The following is a 19,461-nucleotide window of genomic DNA, read 5'->3' on the forward strand; positions in this document are numbered from 1 at the left end:
TGCCAGCCTAGCTCCAGGCTCAGAGAGAGATACTGTTCTCAAGGGAACAAGGCAGAGTAGGGAAACCAAGGCACTGAAATTTAGCAATAAAAAAAAAATCTTTCCCAGAGAAGGAATACAGTTAAGATAACTAGATGCTAAGAAAAGTGTGCCTTTACCTGCTCCACAGAGAAGCCATGACCCTGTGCCTCTGTCCCACAGGCTGCAAGACTATTTTACTCATGCTGTAGCACCATGACATTAGAATTTTCATTCCTTAGAATTTTCCAAATCATTTTAAACTTATTTGTTAGATGCTCGTGTGTGTTCAATTAAAAAGGTCAAAGGATATGCCCATTTGTCTAGTCTTAAAGCCTGCCTGCCTTTACAAAGATCTGTAACACTTCTTAATCGGAAGCAAAGTTTACTCAGAAAAACCACCCTCCCTGGACCCGTAGTTTGCACACTGGAGTCATCAGACGGGAGAGAGCCTCTGTTGAGGAAATGTCTCTGTGGGATCCAGCTGTGAGGCACGTTCTCAATTAGTGGTCAATGGGGAAGGCCCAGTCCAAGGTGGGTGGTGCCATCCCTGGGCTGAGTTCTCTAAGAAAGCAGGCTGAGCCAGGGGAAGCAAGTCAGTAAGCAGCTCTTCCCCATGGCCTCTGCATCAGCTCCTGCCTCCGGGAACCTGCTGTTTGAGTTCCTGTCCTGACTTCCTTCAATGATTAACAGCAATATGGAAGTGTAAGACAAATAAATCCTTCCCTTCTCAACTTGCTTTTTGGCCAATGGTGTTTTGTCGCAGCAATAGAAACCCTAATTAAGACACTCCCCAACTTCCAACTTGAACAGGTCCTTACACCTCACTGCAAACACACAAGAACAGACAATTTGGCAGCACAGAAAGTGGCCTTTATTTTACCATTTGTAGAAAACTGGCATTTAGATTCCAAGGTTCATATTAAAAAATTATCAGCAGTAGTTCTGAGCATTCAGCAATGCTGACAGATTCTATGTTGCTCACACAACATAGGCTGTTACTCCATGCTCAAAAAGCAAGACTTGTCTAGAGTCTCTGCTACAGAGCTCAGGACCCATTTGTGACTGTGTCTTCTTCCATCTCCTCTTCACCATCATCACTTGGTCCTGAAAAAGCCAACAAAGGCAGAAGTCATGTCAATTTTGTACTATCTGTCCACTCGTCAGACACACACACATTAGTAAAGTGAATACACACACATACAAGGGCAATGGGTGAAACTGGTATGAATTTTCCTGGAGTAGATGCAAGGAAGAACACAGCAAGTGACATCACGTGGCCAGCTGCCTTGCTGCAGCACCAGCAGGTCTTACCCACCACTGCTCTTGGCCCACCAGTGCAAATGCTACTGAATGGGAAGAGCAAACATCCTGGAGTTGTTACAGAAATAATTTACCTTGCATGTCCCCAGGGGCCCAGGGCCATATAACAATGCCACCCATCTTAAAAATACCTTCTACTCTCTCCCTCAGGAGCTACTGGCAATCAATAGCTGCTGAGGTAGGATGTCATTTTCTTTAGAAGTGCTGTCACTGTAAGCTGCCCTTGCTCCAGGTAAACACCCCTGCCTCACGCTCATGCAAGCACCATGACTAAACTCAGCAGGTCACAAAACTAAAAAACAAAACAGCTCAAAGATAAAGATCCTTGAAAAGCCGTCGTGGTAGTGATCCCTAGGGATACTTACACCAAAATTTATAGTATGTGTTTATTTGAATAATGTATCTTGAGTGCTCAACATGCTATTTGACACAAACTTGACATTCACACATTACACTAGTTAACATCTACCCAAAACCTGCCTTGTGCTAAGTGCAATTATCACAATCCTCCCCCAAACCTTTTGATGATAGTATTTATCTTAAATTTAAAGATAAAAATACTTGCCTAATATGAAGAAGCCTGCCCAAAGACAGTACTGGTCAGGCTCTATATATAGCCCATGCAGCTAACCACTAAATTACCACATACAGCCATACCTTTATAGGGATCTGTGTTCTAGGAATTTTATCACTGGAGATTTTGTTGTTTTGTGAAGATAAACATGATAGAGAGCATACTTACACAAACTAGATGGGATAAGCTATTCAACTATCATCTGGTAAAGGTAATTATTTTTTTCTAAACTATGAACCTAGACAACATGTTACTGTTCTCAATAATGTAGACAACTGTAAAACAAAGCTAAGTATCTGTGTATCTATATGTGTGTAAACATAGACAACATACAGTAAAAATATCAGGCTGGGTGGTGGTGGCACACGCCTTTAGTCCCAGCACTTGGGAGGCAGAGGCAGGCAGATCTTTGTGAGTTTGAGGTCAGTCTGGTCTACAAAGTGAGTTCCAGGACAGCCAGGACTGTTACACAGAGAAACCAAGTCTTGGGAACCCACTCCCACCCCCCAAAAAACCCACAACAAAACAAAAAACAGGCAGAATGATTTTTAAGCTGTGACTTTATGGGATCACTATTGTATATGCAATGTATCAGTTGATCAAAATGTCCATTATATAGCATGTAACTTAGAAGTTCACAGCCACCTCTAGAACTTTCTTTCCATGTTATAGAATGTTTTGCTACAACTTGTAAAGACCCCACAAATATCCCAATGGCTTAACTTTATTGCCCTGCCTCCCTACTTCTTTCCTTTCCTTTTTTTTTTTTTTTTTTTTTTTTTTTGGAGAAAGGGTCTCATGTAGCTGAAGCTGGTCTCAAACTTGTTTTGTAGCCAAGAATGACCTTCAACTCCTGATCCTCTTGCCTCAACCTCCCAAATATGGGGATCCCAGGCCTGTGTTGTCATGCCCGCCAGGTACTCCTCTGTAATCATTCCCAATGGGACGTTTTGCAAGGCCACACAGAAGAGTTTCTGACCTGATCTGCGCTCTCTGCCAGGTATCTGGCCAGACTGTAGCAAGCCCTTCAGCCTCTCAACCTCTGCCAACGTCGATGCATTTGCGATAGCATTCTGGAAAACACAGGGAAAGGGAGAGGGATGATGACAGCCACCCAGAAGACACTACAGAAGTCCTAGCAACTTCCCCATAGAACATCAACCGCACAGTTCTGTGTCGGGTGAAGAACTTCACTGGCACATTAAACATCAACCTAGAAAACACACCATCAATTTTCAATATTTAGGAAGAGATTCAGGCTCTTATACTGGAGAAGAAGCAATCATTTCACATGCCCTAAAATTCAAGCTAAGTATCTGGAGTTCTGTTACAGGAGTTGTCAGCCAGCAAATCCTGGGAAGCAGGGACTCTAAGACTGCACTCCAAGGTTACTAAGTGCTCACAGGAGTCAGTGCATCCCAGGAGGAGACACACAGATGCCTTCCATTAGTTCATGCATTTAATGCAGATCAAAGTCTGGTCAAACAGTAACTTCAGGCAGTTTGTTCCTGAAACAGAAATACCAGTGTCCTAACAACCACGAGAACTAGACCACTGCCCTGGTCCCATCTCAGCTGTCCCCAGTCTGACAACCCCACACACATCCTTACCTTGATGGCCTCCACATCCCCTGCAGATGGCCCACCTTTCTTTTTGTCGGCTGGCAAACCAGCACCTGGATTAAAACTTGGAAGGGAGAACAAAGCGTTACAGTCTGACTAGCGCAAACTGCTTCTCTTACTTTCAAAAGCTTTTGAAAGTAATTCAACCAGTGTAGTATCTTATCTTTGTTAACAAACTGATACAGGAACTCTCGCCTTCAGAAACACCACCCGAGCCATCTTCTGATAGAGAAAACAGGATGTTTAACACCACATTAAGATGGTAAAACAAAATATATGCTCTGCTAACCTGGTAGAAATTTCCCATGATGCACAGACCACGAATGGCCAGACACCATCATTCAAATGTAATACCACACTAAGCACAGATTTGGGTTGAATTTGCAGGCGGCAAACTGCCAGACGATAGTGTTTCTGAAGGTGAAGTGGAGTTAAGTTGGATATCCGTGTCTTACGTTTTGCTTCTCCTGGCAATATCCTTTGCAAGCTGTGCACCCCGTTTGCCCTTGAACATTTTCTCTGCTTCCTGACGCTCCTACAGCGACACCACACACAGAGTTAATGGAAACAGGAATACCACATGCATTTAGATGCATTCCTTAGAAAACACCGAAGAGCATTCTCCTCAAGTATTGTGGGCTGGTAAAAACACCCAAAGCCAACTTCCACTAGGAGACACAGTGGTCCGACCTTCTCAGGCAAGCTCTCAAACAATCCCCCTCCTAGTTTCAGAGGGACTCCCAAGGGACTACAGAGAATTAGCACTTCCAACAAAGGAAAAGCCCTTCTAACAGGCAGAGCTGCTCAAAGCCGATTATACTACACTCCTTGTTGGAACACATCTAAGCAGACAATCCACTGGGTAGTTCTAGCATTCGGCCAACTTGGAATGACCAACAACTCCCTACCAAAAAATGCTATGAGATAAAAACAAAAACCAAAACCCCATGAAAACAACAAACAACCCTGACTTAATGCTTTCTTTCCCACACATTAAATTTCAAAGTAATGGTAACATTTACTTATTAAGCAACTTTAAAAAAATCAGTCATGAAAGAATAAAGAAAAGGCCAATTCTGTAATGACTCACAGCCAGTATGCGATACTCACTTTTAGTTTCACTTTCTGAAAGTCCAGTACTCTGACTTGTGGAACTTTATAGATGACATAAAGTCGGTAATGCTTCTTATTTGTTACAGGATTTCTTAGGATGCTATAAAAAAGGGAGTGACAGTCACACACAGCATTCCATCTGAGAGGGTTATGACTGTCAGTCAAGAGGAAGCACACATCCTTCCTACTTTACTGTCACAAATAACACACAGCATCTAGGAAGAGCTGTTCAGTGCAGCCTGATGGCGTTATTTACGGACTTTATTATTACAACAAGCCATTTCCATACCTTAGATATGTCAGTGATTTGAGAGATGCCAAAGGATCCAGATCACCCTGTAAAATAAGGGTGAGAGTAAGAACAAGACTGATAGACACGCTACTATTCTGGTATTTTGAAATGACAAGTATCTTTGAAACAAGCAGCCACGTGATCTTTTACTTATTTTTTTACTCCCCTGGCACCTAGTCCAAAACTAATACAACACAATTGCCTAAATATCTTCCACCTAATAAGCTGATAAATATATTCTAGCTTCTTTAAGTCTTCGTAGCAACAGCACCTATTTCAATAGAAGAAAAAAAATTTCCTATAGCAATCTCAAAATGGCTCCTAAGCAATGATTCAAAAATGAAGCCAATGCCAACATTGGTGATTTACTTGGAGCAAGCTATTTACACAGGAACCTCAAGCCAAGACCTTGGTTTAATGTGGGGTTTTGTTCTTTGAGACAGAATCTCCTATAGCCTGGACTGGCCTTGAACTGGCTATGCCGCCTAGGATGATCTTCAATCCTGATCCTCCCAAGTGTTGGAATTATGGGTCTATGCCACCACACCTGGTGCAAAATGTCCTTCCTTGTTAGTATATCCCAAGTGGCCTGGGGGAGCATATTATCTTTGAGAGGAGGCACTGTTAGTTATCTTAGGCCACCCCTGCCCCCATCTCTGCAAAGACAAGGTGAATAGTATAGTTCAAAAAACTATGGTCGCCAGTCATGGGGGCACATGTCTTTATCCCAGCACTTGGGAGGCAGAACCAAACAGACTGAGTGAGTCTGAGGCCACCTATTCTACATAGTGAGTTCTGGCCAACCAGGGTTACGTATTCTCAAGTCTTCCCAAATTGTCCTGGAAACCATGATGGAACAAAGACAGCAACACTAAAAACCCACCATCCAAAGCTACAAGCAACTAGACAAGGTATTTCCCGGAACCCATGTAGTGGGAATAAGAGGGACACCAGCTGCAGAACTTGCACAGCATTTGTGCAGAAAGAAGGGAAGGCAAGAAGGAGTATAATACACCACAGAACTCCATAATAACCAACAGATGTTCAGTCTGAGAGCAGCTGCCTAAGGATCTGCAGTAAGTACAGAGAGATCCAGATAGGGGGTGATGAGGCTACAGCAATGTGGATCCTCATGTTGTCTTTTCTCCCATTTGGGACAAAGTTTTGCTATATGGTCCTGGTTGGCCAAACTGTGTCCCTACCAGGACAAAGTCCTACACTAAGGAAAAATCTGGGAGAGACCTAAGTTGAGTAACTTAAGAGGGACACTGGGAAATAGCATGGATGAAAGCAGGAGCACTCACTTCTGCAGTACACACGAAAACTGAAGGATACAGAGAAGGTCAGTATGGCCTTGTAAATGGATGACACGTACCTTTGTGAAGCGGTTCACAATTTTAAAAAGCAACGATAAAGAATAGTTCTCAGAAAGCAAGCAGCCATCTTCACGCCACCAGAGGGAGCACTAGAGCTTGAAAACTGGCTTACTACCATGAAGAGACTCCAGAAGAATAAAAATGTCTGTTATACACGCACAGTACAGAACATAATGACAGCACGCTGATGGGTTTAAGAAAAAGAATAGCCAGGCCTGTAGATCAGGGCTCAACTAACACCCGAAAGGTTCTAGATTAAATTTTTGATTCTATAATCTATCACTCAAGGCAGTGACTCCAGAAAGACCCCTTGCTGGGACCTTCTACACCTCATCTGTATGCTGGTAGAGCACTGGCTTTAAAGATGGGTGTAGTGGCTCATGCCCATAATCCCCGCATTTGGGAGGCTAAGGCAGCAAGACTGTAGTGAGTTCAAGACCAGCCTAGGCTACATATGGAGTTGCAAGTTAGCCTAGGTGACAAAGTTAAGAGACTGTCTCAAAATACAATACAGGCTAATAGTTGATCTAGGTTGCCTACCAGAAACTTGATGGATGATAAGACCTTACTGGTGAAGACACCAAACACTTTCATCACAGGACATGAGAAATCGAGTTGGTACTACTGACCAGGAAGCTTCCTCCCAGATGGCTAGTTTTCATAGTACCAGAAGTTCTATGCAGGCTGCTGAGGAAAAATGTCATCAACAGTCATACTCAGCTGTGAATACTGTTAGCTCAGTAACGACCACATGGCAAGATATACCCATGGGCTCAGTGGTGGCACAAATGTTAGAATATAAACAACCATCTTCTCATCTTGTCTAAGATCCACTTCCACAGGAGGAAATGCATGCCCGGCACAGTAAATCTGGCTAAGAACCCACAGTTGGGCAGCTCACAGGCCCTAGAGCTGACCTTACTACTATTATTATTATTATAAGTGGACACAGCATCAAACCGCCCTCTAAATATGTATCTGTATCCCCACAGATTAGTAGTGCAGCTCCTGGACCTCATCAGAGAAGTTTCTTTGTGGAGTGGATAGTAGTATATGAAGAAACTCCCAACCGGCCAAAGTGTAGAGAATATGTGTTTCTGCAGGGCTGAGCCACAATGGGACACCTATACCACACCTCTTCTCCACATAGACTATTGAGGAGGAAAGGCAAGTGGAAAGACCGAAGAGCTAGAGGTGGGGAAAGGCCAGGCAATACAGTGTCTTCTGAACATGGTAGGACCACTGCACTCATGAACTCAGAGCAGCTGTGGTCATCTGCACAAGACCAAGCCAGTCAACATTCCAGCATGGAAGGGGAGGGGGGCTTACAGCATCCACCTCTACCCTAGGAACTTTCCACAGCTGGAGCAACTAGCGGAGGGAAGAGTCAGTACTCTTGAAGGGTGGGGCTCCTGGTAGGTCAACCATTCTCCTGTAGATGGCCCCATACCCCAGAGCTATGGCCAGCACAAACAGGACATGATGGGTTAAAAAGGGGGTGGGAGGGAGTGGTGCTGGGCATGGTACCACACTGCAACCCTGCACAACATGGAAGGAAAAGGCAAGTCTCGACAGAACATCAGAAGCACTAATGATAATGACTGATAAGACTATATGGGAACTTTCCTACCCAGACACCCAACATGGTCAAAAACCAAAAGGCACACCCGAGGGGACAAAGAGATCTTCCATATACATTATCCAAATGCCTTGCCAATTTCCAGCACATAAACCAAACCAAAACAACCCAAACCAAAATTAAACAAAAACAAATATTAAAAAACCAAAGGCTTGGAATAGTAAAATAATTATGAAAAAACTCAAAGAGAAACTCAGAGATAATATTTTGAGGCAAAAGTATCCTTACCTTTCCTCTTCAATCTAGCTTTCTCCATTCAACTTACCAGTTCCACTAGACTGTTGTTGGTGAGGATGAGCTCTGTCAGACAGGGAAGAGCCTGATCAAGTCCCTCACCTATGCGGCTAAAAGAAAAACGGAAAGATTCTTAGTGAAAGTGATAAACAAGCTAACATTTCTCTCCATCCTTGCAAGTATCTAACCCCTCAATGCTAGAAGACCCCTCTCCACATCCTGTCTCAAGGAGGGCAGCAAAGAGGAGGCCTTGTCTGAGGCACAGGGTCGGTGACAGGGATGGGATGACTTCAGAAACCCATGCCTCCTGCCACTGCCAAGTGCTCTAGTGCAGCCCAAATAAAGGTGAGATTCCAGAATAGACAAAAATTAGCCAATTTAAAACTTTTTGTTCAGAAAACTCAAACACCAATGATTCTGCATTCACAGAGCTGGTGTAACACATTCACCCAAAGAAAATGTTAATCACGAAAATGGCTTCTACCTAAAAACATCACTCAGTACTTTTATGTGTATAGGTGTTTTGCCTACACTTGTGTCTGCATACCAATTACGTGCTTGGCGCCTGTGGAAGCCAGAAAAGGGCCTTGAATTCCCTGGAACTGGAACTAGAACTGTGAGGCCATGCTGGTCTGGGAGAAAAACACAGGTCCTCTGAACTGGAAAAGGAGCAGTCAGTATTCTTAACCAGAGCCACTTCTCCAGTCCCAGGACTCTTAATAAAAGCTTTGCTTTCAGCAATCCAAGTCCCCTGACAATACTTCCCACAAGAGCTATAGACCCTAACAGAACCTAACATCAGTACCAGGCATGAGAAATCTTCTTTAATAACTATACTAATATGATTTTTATATAAAGCTGATAAACAGCCAGGTGGTGGTGCACACCTTCAACTCCAGCACCTGGCAAGCAGAGGCAGGCAGATCCGGAGTTCGAGGCCAGGCTAGTTTCCATAGCGGGTTCCAGGCCAGCCAAGGCTACATAGTGAGACCCTGTGTCAAAAACATAAACAAAACAAATAGGATCTTGTTGGGGAATATTATTTTAAGGTGTGTTACTTTTGTTTAACTCTGTGAAGCTGTGTTACTGTGCCTGTGTAAATACCGGATGGGCTAATAAAGAACTGAATGACCAATAGCAAGGCAGGGGAAAGGATAGTTGGGGCTGGCAGGCAGAGAGAATAAATAGAAGGAGAAACCTGAGAGTAGGGATAAGTAGCCAGAGAAGGAAGAGGACACTAGGGGTCAGCCACCTAGCTACACACAAGCCACCAAGAATTAAGATTTACAGAAGAGAGCCGGGCGGTGGTGGCGCACGCCTTTAATCCCAGCACTCGGGAGGCAAAGCCAGGCGGATCTCTGTGAGTTCGAGGCCAGCCTGGGCTACCAAGTGAGTTCCAGGAAAGGCGCAAAGCTACACAGAGAAACCCTGTCTCGAAAAAACAAAAGATTTACAGAAGAGAACGGAAAAGCCCAGAGACAAAAGACAGATGGGTTAAGTCAAGAAAAGCAGGCAAGAAATAAGTCAAGCTAAGGCCATGCATTTCTAATTAAAAATAAGCCTCCATGTATGATTTATTTGGGAGCTGGGTGGAAGGTCCCCAAACAGCAAAAACAAACACCAACAGGATCTTTTTTTTTTTTTTTGGTTTTTTGAGACAGGATTTCTCTGTGTGGCTTTGGAGCCTGTCCTGGAACTCACTCTGTAGCCCAGGCTAACTCAGAGATCTGCCTGCCTCTGCCTCCCACAGAGTGCTGGGATTAAAGGCGTGCGCCACCACCGCCCGGCTTCCAACAGGATCTTAATTTCACAGAATCATATTCTAGAAGCCAACTACAAAAAACAAAAACAAACAAATAAACAAAAAAACCCAGCAGGATGTATGAAGTATAGGTTCTCGGTGAAAAGTAATTTTTATTTTATAAAAGATTTTATTGAGACAGGGTCCCACTATGTAGCACCAGTTGGAACTTGCTATGGAGACAAGGCTGGCCTGCCTCAGCCTTCCAAGTATTAGGATTAAAGGTGGGTACCACTACACCTGGCCTCTATAAATCTTTTTATTATGATGCTGCTGATAACTGCTCTAGAATATGAAATTTACATATAGCAACATGTTTTAAATTTAAATTCAAAGTTTAGTATCAACTACGAATATTAAAGATCTGTGAAGAGTGGCAAGTATGGTCAGACCAATGCCCATGTTAATCTCCCAATTTCTTAGGAAAAGTGCTCCAATCACTTCTCCCTTTAAGACCGGATAAGGAGAGGCTGGAGAGCTGGCTCAGCAACTGAAGAGAGCTGGCTGCTCTTCCAGAGGACCCAGATGCTAGTCCTAGCACCCATGTGGTAGCTCACAACTGTCTTTAACTCCAGCTCCAGAGGAACTGACACCCTTTCAGAGGACCCAGCTTCTAGTCCTAGCACCCATGTGGTAGCTCACAACTGTCTGTAACTCCAGCTCCAGGGGAACTGACACCCTCTCAGAGGACCCAGCTTCTAGTGCTAGCACTCATGAGGTAGCTCACAACTGTCTGTAACTCCAGCTCCAGGGGAACTGACACCCTCTCAGAGGACCCAGGTTCTAGTCCTAGCACCCACGAGGTAGCTCAACAACTGCCTGTAACCCTAGCTCCAGGGGAACTGACACCATCATCTGGCCTCTGAAGTACCAAGCAGGTATGTGGTACAGACACACCTACAGGCAAAACACTAATATACATAAAATAAAAATAAAAATAAAAAAATAACAGGTGTCGTCAGGGTACATTATAACATCTACTTCAGGGAAGAAAGTATTCTCACTAGCAGACACTCACCAAATTCTGTTGTTGTTCACTAATAATGTTTTCAGTCTTCTCAATAAAGGAAAACCATCCAGTTTCCTGATCTCATTGTCAGAAAAATCAATAGCGTCAAACTGGTCTAAAGTAGCACCTAGATTTTCAATGACAGGAATTTTATATCCTGTAGAGGGGGGGAAAAACACATACAACAAGTATTAATATAAATGAAAGGTCCTGAAAACAGCAGGAGTACTCGATGGTAATTAGACTCAAAGTATTCATTCTAGTAGTATTCAACTGGCAGGGTGCCATGAAGCATGTGGTCGGGCACTAAACTTGAAGAGGTTGAAGGCAAGAACAAGAACAGATGAGCACACTTACTAATATTGGTGTCCACTGCTTATATGTCACACTGTTCAAGTCCTTAGAGTTATTAGGCTCCACGACAAATTCACACTGCTTGCTGTTAATGCCCAAGCCTCACTTGGACACTGGTGACAAGCGTTCTCAACCTTTTGAATAACTCATCAGTAAGTATATCCTCATGGTATCCTGACTCACCCTCCTCTCCACCAGCTCCAATTCAGAGCTGAAAATGGTTACAGACAGCTACAAATCACACTGTGAGCATCCCCTTGATTGTCAAAATCATCGAGGTAGGTACCAAAGGAAGAAAAGAAATTTAATACACAACTCAGCTGTGAAGGAGTGCAATAAAATATGGTACCAAAATAAGCATTCTCAAGACTGCATGGTCTTCAGAGATGCAGCAGAGACCAAAAATGAGCCAGGACAGTAAACGGGTCCAGATGCTCCTGAACTGGACCTTTGTCTAAGAAAGTTAATTTCAACTAACAACAGCACCAGGATTTCCTGTAGGCCAGCTAGGAATTTTGGAAATGGCAGAGCATAGTCCCCTGAGACTGTGGTTGCCTCAGGTCAGGTATATAATCTTAACCCCTTTCAAAGCCATCTCCAGAAAAGTCGTTGACAATTGCACTTTCAATGCTATGTGGGGTTATTTGTTGTTGCTGTTTGTCTTGTTTTATACAAGACAGGAGATTAGGCTGGCCTCGAACTCAGAGATCCGCCTGTCTCTGTCTTCCAAGTGCTGGGATTAAAGGCTACCACTGCCGAGCTAATGCTGGTTTTTGTTGTTGTTGTTGTTTTTTTTGTTTGTTTGTTTTTCGAGACTGGGTTTCTCTCTGTAGTTTTGGTGCCTGTCCTGGCTCTCGCTCTGTAGACCAGGCTGGCCTCAAACTCACAGAGATCCGCCTGACTCTGCCTCCCAAATGCTGGGATTAAAGGCGTGTGCCACCGTCGCCCGGCCTGCGAACGCTATTTTTTAAACTAAGCTCTACTCAACAGATGAGAGTATCCATCACCCCTCACATGGAAATGATGATTAAGCCTTGGTCAAACAATTCAATCTTGAAAACACCTTCACAAAAGTGAACTATCAGGGGCTGCGGATCTGGTTCTGTGGGGCGAGTGCTTATCCAGAACGCACAAAATCCTGGGCTCATCCGCAGCACCGTATAAACATGGGGCACACATTTAAACCCAGCACCCGGAAGTGGAGGCAAGAGGGTCGTAAACCCTTAACTATACAGCGGTTTGAAGTCAGCTCTGAGTACACGAGACCCTGTCTCAAAAACAAATGATCAAACGGGAATTACTGTATAATTAAGACAACTTTGACTTATATCTAATCTACCCTCACGTGTCATATTAACTCATTTGTTAAAAACCAGCGGGTCTCCATCCCGCATGTACCATTTGCCTATTTTCCTGGCCCTCAAACAGTTCAGGCTGCTGAACGTGCCGGGCAAAGCCAAACGAGTACGGACCCGGGAAGGAATCGAGGAGCCGCGTCTGCTAGCGGGAGCGGGAAACAGATGGCTCCAAAGGGCCCCGCGGGACCGTCGATCCGAGGTACCCGAGACCGGGGCGGCAGGCCCGGGCCAGGCTCCGGCCTCAGCGCACGCGGCGGGCCGGTTTCTCCCGGGACACAGCCCTCGCTCCGCCTAACTCACCGCGAAGGTCCAGCTCGCGGTCCCGCACAGCATTGGTGTACTGCGCCGCCTGCTCGATCAGCTCCGCCGTCAGCTTCACCATCCTGCCGCCGCCCGAGTCCCCTCACCTCGGCCACCGGCCCGCGCCTCCCGCCAGTGCCGTGTCCCACCGTGCACCGCGCCGCGCGGCCAGACATCACCAATCGAAGCCGCGCGCGCCTCGGCCATCAGGCTAAAGCAATAGAAGGCGCCGCCGAGCGTTGCGATCGTCGTCTTGGCTTCTAGGTTCTGGGCTGGAGCGTTCCTGGGGTGTGAAGAGCCCAGGATTCCAGACATTTGTGGCCAAAAGATAAGAGCATGCTAGAGGCACTCTTTCTTACTTCAGTGCACCTCGAGGGAGGGGTATTTGGGATTGTCGCCTTCTCCATCCAACAGGGGGCAGAGACTCCGTGAAGGCTCCAGGGATTCAGGTCCCCGAGGGCTTGGGCTTCCAGCAGAGACAAGGCTGGGCCAGTCAGCTGGACTGCCTTAAGATGGGCCACATCCGACCTAGTACTGTCTATCACCTTAAAGCCTCAGGGTGGGCTTGCGGCCTCTAGACATTTAAGTATTCGTATGGAGGGTCTAACCGGTGAGATGGCTTAGAGGTTAAGAGCACTTACTGCTTTTGCAAAGGACTTGAGTTCACATTCCCAGTACCCAGTTGGGCGCCTCACAACTGCTTGTAACTACAACTTCAGGGGATTCGTCACCCATTTCTAGCCTCCTCGGACACCCGCAATCACAAAGACACACATATATACATAAAAATAAAATAAATCTTAAATGATATTCATATTGTAGGCCTGGCATGGCGGGGAACGCCTTTAATCCCAGCACTTGGGAGGCTGGATCTCTGAGAGTGTAGACCAGGCCACCCTGGTCTACAGAGCAAGTCCCAGGACAACCAGGGCTACACAGAGAAACCCGGTCTTGAAAAAACAAACAACAGCATCAAAATTCATATGAAGAGCAGGCTAGTACACACATCAGAAGCCTGACATTTGATGAATGCCAACAGAGTGAACACAACACACCTGCAGAGCCTTGGCCCCTGTCCCCAAAGACAACCGGAAGCCAATTTCACAAATCAATGTGCTCATTTTTTATCATAGCTTATTAATTTGTGTATATGCCACCTGTGTGGGTGCCAGGGGAGGCATTTGGCCTGAGATTCCCTGGAGCTAGCCGTTGTGATCCTGTGGACATGTGTACAACAAGCTGAACTCCAGACCTCTGCAAAAGCAGAAATGCATTCTTTAAATCATTTAAAAAATTACCTGGGTATCTGTGTGGTTTTGTGCACATGGGTGCAGATACCCACAGAGTTCAGAGGCACCAGATTCTCTGAAATTGGAGTTACAGGTGGTTGCTGGAAATGAACTCAAGTCCTCTGAAAGAGCTGTATGCACTCTTATCAGCTGAGTCATGGGAGCGTCTCACCCTCCTGCCTTCACCTCCAAGTGCTAGGATTATTGGATTGAGTTTATGTAGTGGTGCGGATGGACTCTTGAGTTGTTTGTGCATGCTGAGGCAAGTACTCTCCTCACTGAGTCACATCCCCAGCCCTGATTTTGGTTATTCTAAGACAGGGTTTCACACTGTAGCTCAGGCTGACCTGTAAGTCACTGCAATCCTCCCAACTCAGTCTCCCAAGTGCTGTGGTTACACACAGGCAATACTGAAATGGCCAAGGCAACACCAGCTTGTCCAGCACCAAGAGACGCTAAGAAAGGGACTTAGATACTCCATGTGGATCATTTCACCACCATATAGCTGAATCTTTTTTTTTTTTAGAGACAGGGTTTCTCTGTGTAACCCTGGCTGTCCAGGAATTCGCTTTCTGGACAGGCTGGATTTGAACTCAGAGATTCACTGGCCTTTGCCTCCTGAGTGCTGGGATTAAAGGTATGCACCATCATGCCCAGGTATAATCATTGCTTGCTTATTTATTTATTTATTTATTTATTTATTTATTTATTTATTTATTTAGTATGGTAAATGAATCTGTGCATGCACCAACATGCCCAGCTATGATCATTGCATATTTATTTATTTATATATACTTTTTGTGTATAGTAAATGAATTTGTGTTTGTGGGTGCACCTACCTGTGGGCATCTGGGGGGTAGAGGAGGGAGTAAGTATCCTGCTCTAGCACTCTGTGCCTTATTCTCTTGGGAAAAGGTCTCTCACTGAACCTAGAGGTAGGCTGGCAGCAAGCAAGCCCCTCAGTGATCCTCCTGTGTCCATGTCCATTTTATCCCCCAGCACTGGGGTTATAGACCCACACTACCACACCTGGCTTTTTATGTGGGTTTGGGGACTTGAACTCAGGGTCTCATGCTTGTGCAGCAAGCCCCCTTCATTGCTGACCCCTTTCCCTAGCCCTTGGTCTTTGGTTTTGATAGAGGATGCAGTGTGCTTCAGCACCGAGAGACTCTGAGGCAGTATGCTTTTTGCCTAATAGAAGCAACTTAATGACAGAAAGGTTCATTTTGGCTTACGATTAGGATATACATACAGCGTCATTGTGGTCATGATGTAGAAATTATGGCTGTAGTCATTTGAGGCAGCTGGTCACATTGCATCTGCAGTCAGGAAGTAGAGAGAGATGAATACTGTATCCAGCTCACTTTCTCTCTCTCTCTCTCTTTTTTTTTTTTATTTAGCCATGAACCCAGTTCATGGGATAGTATTACCTTTATTCATGGTGAATTTTTTCCATTAAATTTATCAGGAAATGTCCCCCAAGACACACTTCACTAATGCAGTCTGCCGGGAATCAATCTGGAATCAATATAGGAAGGAAGTGAGCAAGATGTACTTTTTTCCCCATCTGAAAATTAATTTGACTCAACACCATATTCAAAGGCCATCTTTTCCACACTGCTCTCCAAAGCCATTCTTGTCAAAAAGCAAGTGTCCAAACTTGTGACGGTCTGCTTTTGGACTAGCCATTCTGTTCCATGGGTTTACTTGCATAATACCATACTGTTTTAATAATATGTGCTTTATAAAAGAACATTCAAGCTTCACTTTTTCTCATTACATTGGTTATTCTTGTCCTTTATAGATTTTAAATATAAAACTTTTATCTTATAAGCTACATCTTATATCTGAAAAGATTCTTTATGCTGGGCATCGTGTCCCACACCTTTAATCCCAGCACTCAGGAGGCAGAGGCAGGTGGATCTCTGTGAGTCTAATGACAGTCTGGTCTACAGATCGAGTTCCAGGATAACTAGGGCTAACAGAAAAACTTTGTCTTGGAAAAAAAAAAACCAACCCAAAACAGCAACAATAAGAGATTCCTTGATTTGTACTATATTGAGCCTGAAAGTAAATGGGAAAAAATTAATATTCTTACAATTCTGAGAATGCTAGTTTCCAAATGTGGTATAACTTTGCATTTATTAATTTTTTTAAAGCTTCAGGCGTGTTTGAAATTTTCTTTTAGAGATGTTTCATAAAGTTTAGTCTAGTGTAATCATTTGTAAAAGTACCTTTTATTGATGAGTCCATGTTCTAAATTTTAAAGTTTATTTATTGATTTAAGTTTTGGATATGTGTGCTGTAATCTGCATTACCACTAGGTAAGGGACCAGCAGGAGAAGAGGATCTTTCAAGGAAGGGAAATAGGATAAATATAGAGTTATAGGGAGACAAAGAGGAAACTAGAAGAGGGGATTAAATGGGAGGGAGAGGGGAGAGCAGGGTAAAACAGGACCATGGGGAGGGACAAGTAACACTAAAGGCCATCTGAAAAACCATATGGAAACCTACTACTGTAGAAGCTTCCTAAAATATATATGTATATGAAAGGAATCTAAATGGAGTCACCACATAATGGGAGAAGCAGTGCCCTAGCTAGACATCTTATGTCACCAAGTAAAACCTCCAGTGCCCAGGGTTACATGTAGTTGACTCCTTGTTCAAAGTGGCCCCATGTTATAATGCAAATGTTACAGAAGTAACCCACCATTTTGATTCCTTTCCATGAGCTGAAACTCATACCTGACACTGCTAAAGTGGCCAAGAATCTGAGACTAGAGAGGTCATGAGCATAAGGGAAAACCTACTATTTTTCTCTGCTAAAGGAACATAGCAGTAAAATGATGCCTAATGAGATACTGCCATCCTCAGAGATCAGTGCATCTCTCAGTCTTCATCAGAGAAGCTTCTCCTTTCTGTAGATGGGAACTAACACAGAAACCCACAACTGGACAGTGTGCAGAGGGGGAGAGCCTTTGGAGCACTCAGTCCTAAATGGGATATCTCTATCAAACCCTGCATTAGTCAGGGTTCTCTAGAGTAAAAGAACTTATAGAATGAATCTCTCTCTCTCTCTCTCTCTCTCTCTCTCTCTCTCTCTCTCTCTCTCCATATATATACATATATATACATACACACACACATAGAAAGGAGATTTATTAGAGTTAATTACAGGCTGTGGTCCAGCTAATCCAACAGTGGCTGTCTATGAGTGGAAGGTTCAAGAATCCAGGATTTGCTCAGTTCACAAGCTGGATGTCTCAGCTGTTCTTCAGTATATGCAAGATTCCAGAAGAAGTAAGCTCTAATGCCAGTGAAAGAATGGGCTTGCTCTTGAGGGGAAGAGCAAGCAGGCAAAGAGAGAGGCTTCCTTCTTCCATGCTCTTTATATAGGCTTCCAGCAAAAGCCTATATAAAGACCCAGATTAGAGATGGGTCTTCACACCTCACAAGGTTTAGACTAAAGGTGTGTCTTCCCACCTCAAAGATTCAGATTAGAAGTGGATCTTCCCACTTCAAATGATTTAACTCAGCAAAATTTTGTCACAGGTATGCTCAGCCATTTGTGTGTGTGTGTGTGTGTGTGTGTGTGTGTGTGTGTGTGTGTGTGTGTGTGTTTTAGTTATTTCCAGATGTAGTCAAGTTGAAAACCAAAATATCCAGCACACACTTCAACCCAGAAGGCTCAGGGATCTATGCAGAAGAGGAGGCAGACAGATTCTAAGAGTAATAGGATGATGTACATATGAACTCACTATGGCAGTATGCACAAGGAACGCCCAAGTTCAAGTTAGACAGGGTCCTATTATTGAAAGGGGGCAGTGGACAATAGGTCCCACCTCTACCCAAGAAGCTATTTGCAAGTTATACCTATTGGCAAAGGGAAAATCAGTTTTCTCAAATGGAACTGTTAGTATTCTGACCTGCCCCTTGGAGACCAGCCCAGCATCCTGATGTCACCTTACATTAAAGCCCCCTTAAGAGGAAAATACCCCTCCCCACTTCTCTCTTTCTCCCCTCGCCAGAGGCAGCACAAATTCTCTCTCCCTCTCTCTTTCTATATCGTTCTCTCTCTCTTCTTTTCTCCTTTCCTCCATTTCTCTCCCCTCTCCCTAAACCCCAAAATAAACTTGCCACGTGTGAGTAACTTTCCACTGTCCGCTGTGCCTCTCACCCGCTGAGGTGCACCTTGGCTCCAAAACCTGCCAAGGCCTCCTGCACACCTTATCATTCATTACACAAACCATGATCCGGGCCAGGCCCCACGTCCAGGAGTAACTGGCCAACACAAAATGAACCTGTGGTGGTTTGAATGAAAATGGCCCCCATAGGCTCGTATGTTTGTATGTTTGGTACCCAGTTAGTGGTTCTGTTTAGGAAGGACTAGTTGTGTGTTAACTTCAGCTATGCTGAAGGTTAGTGGCTGTGCCCTAATCTACTGCTATTTCAGCCAGCAATTGCAACTCCACAGTTACTGGCCTGCTTCTCTAGCAGCAGCCTAGCCCCTGAGGCTGCAGCCTGGTGGGAATCCTGTTGCTACAGTCACCGACTCTGCCGTTGCTGCTAAAGGTAGCTTTAACTAAATCGCTGTTGATTCAAAGGCTGGCATAAAACCCTTCGAGCTCAGAGAGGCTGGGTCGCAATTAGCTAACCTTCCCTCCTTGCCGGTGTCTCCCAAAGACCCTTGCTTCTGCTTGGCAAAACCAGAAAAAGCTGAGCCACTCGGGACCTACTTCCTGTGTCTCTCCATCTCTCCCGGATGCCCTCTGATGCTCTATGATTACTTTCTGTCAACTAGTCGCAAACGCAGCCTCCTGACCCAAGACTAATTTTATTTAACTAATGCAAATGCAAACTCAGGTTTTGCAGTGTATTTAATATCCCCCGACAGTGGTGGGCTTGTTGGAGGACGTGTGTCACTTGAGTTGGGCTTCGTGGTTTCAAAAGTCCACACCAGGCCTAGTCTTAATCAGTCACTCTCTCTCTCTGCCTGCAACTTGCAGATCAGAAATGAGCTCTCAGTTACTACTCCAGTGCATGCCAGCCTGCCTGCCAGCACACTCCCCACCAGGATGATAATGGACTGACCCTCTGAAACTGCAAACAAGCTCCCAGTTAAATGCTTCCTTCTGAAAGTTGCCGTGGTCAGGTTGTCT

At 44.6% G+C, this 19,461-nt stretch overlaps 1 protein-coding gene and 1 pseudogene across 1 annotated transcript; one reads left to right on the forward strand and one right to left on the reverse strand.

Moving 5' to 3' along the window:
* Positions 1–869: 869 nt before the first annotated feature.
* Snrpa1 (small nuclear ribonucleoprotein polypeptide A') lies at positions 870–13,165 on the reverse strand. Its single transcript, XM_059273271.1, has 9 exons — positions 13,014–13,165; positions 11,011–11,158; positions 8,223–8,301; positions 4,940–4,986; positions 4,648–4,750; positions 3,993–4,072; positions 3,526–3,601; positions 2,895–2,988; positions 870–1,125 (listed from the first exon to the last, which is right to left on the reverse strand). The coding sequence occupies exons 1-9, from the start codon at positions 13,093–13,095 to the stop codon at positions 1,067–1,069; spliced, it is 768 nt and encodes a 255-aa protein (XP_059129254.1). The 5' UTR covers positions 13,096–13,165; the 3' UTR covers positions 870–1,066.
* LOC131902894 (U6 spliceosomal RNA) lies at positions 6,241–6,341 on the forward strand (annotated as a pseudogene).
* Positions 13,166–19,461: the final 6,296 nt, after the last annotated feature.

Source organism: Peromyscus eremicus, chromosome 1, assembly GCF_949786415.1.
Source record: "Peromyscus eremicus chromosome 1, PerEre_H2_v1, whole genome shotgun sequence".
In the NCBI taxonomy this organism is placed as follows: Eukaryota; Metazoa; Chordata; class Mammalia; order Rodentia; family Cricetidae; genus Peromyscus; species Peromyscus eremicus.

What these genes read in the sequence shown, in the direction of transcription:
- Snrpa1 (XM_059273271.1), bottom strand. Translation starts at nt 13,095, where the DNA reads ATGGTGAAGCTGACGGCGGAGCTGATCGAGCAGGCGGCGCAGTACACC. An exon ending in AAATCACTGACATATCTAAG is followed by an intron (nt 4,751 to 4,939) that starts GTATGGAAATGG and finishes CCTTTTTTATAG; the next exon opens with CATCCTAAGAAATCCTGTAA. An exon ending in TTCAGAAAGTGAAACTAAAA is followed by an intron (nt 4,073 to 4,647) that starts GTGAGTATCGCA and finishes GTGTCGCTGTAG; the next exon opens with GAGCGTCAGGAAGCAGAGAA.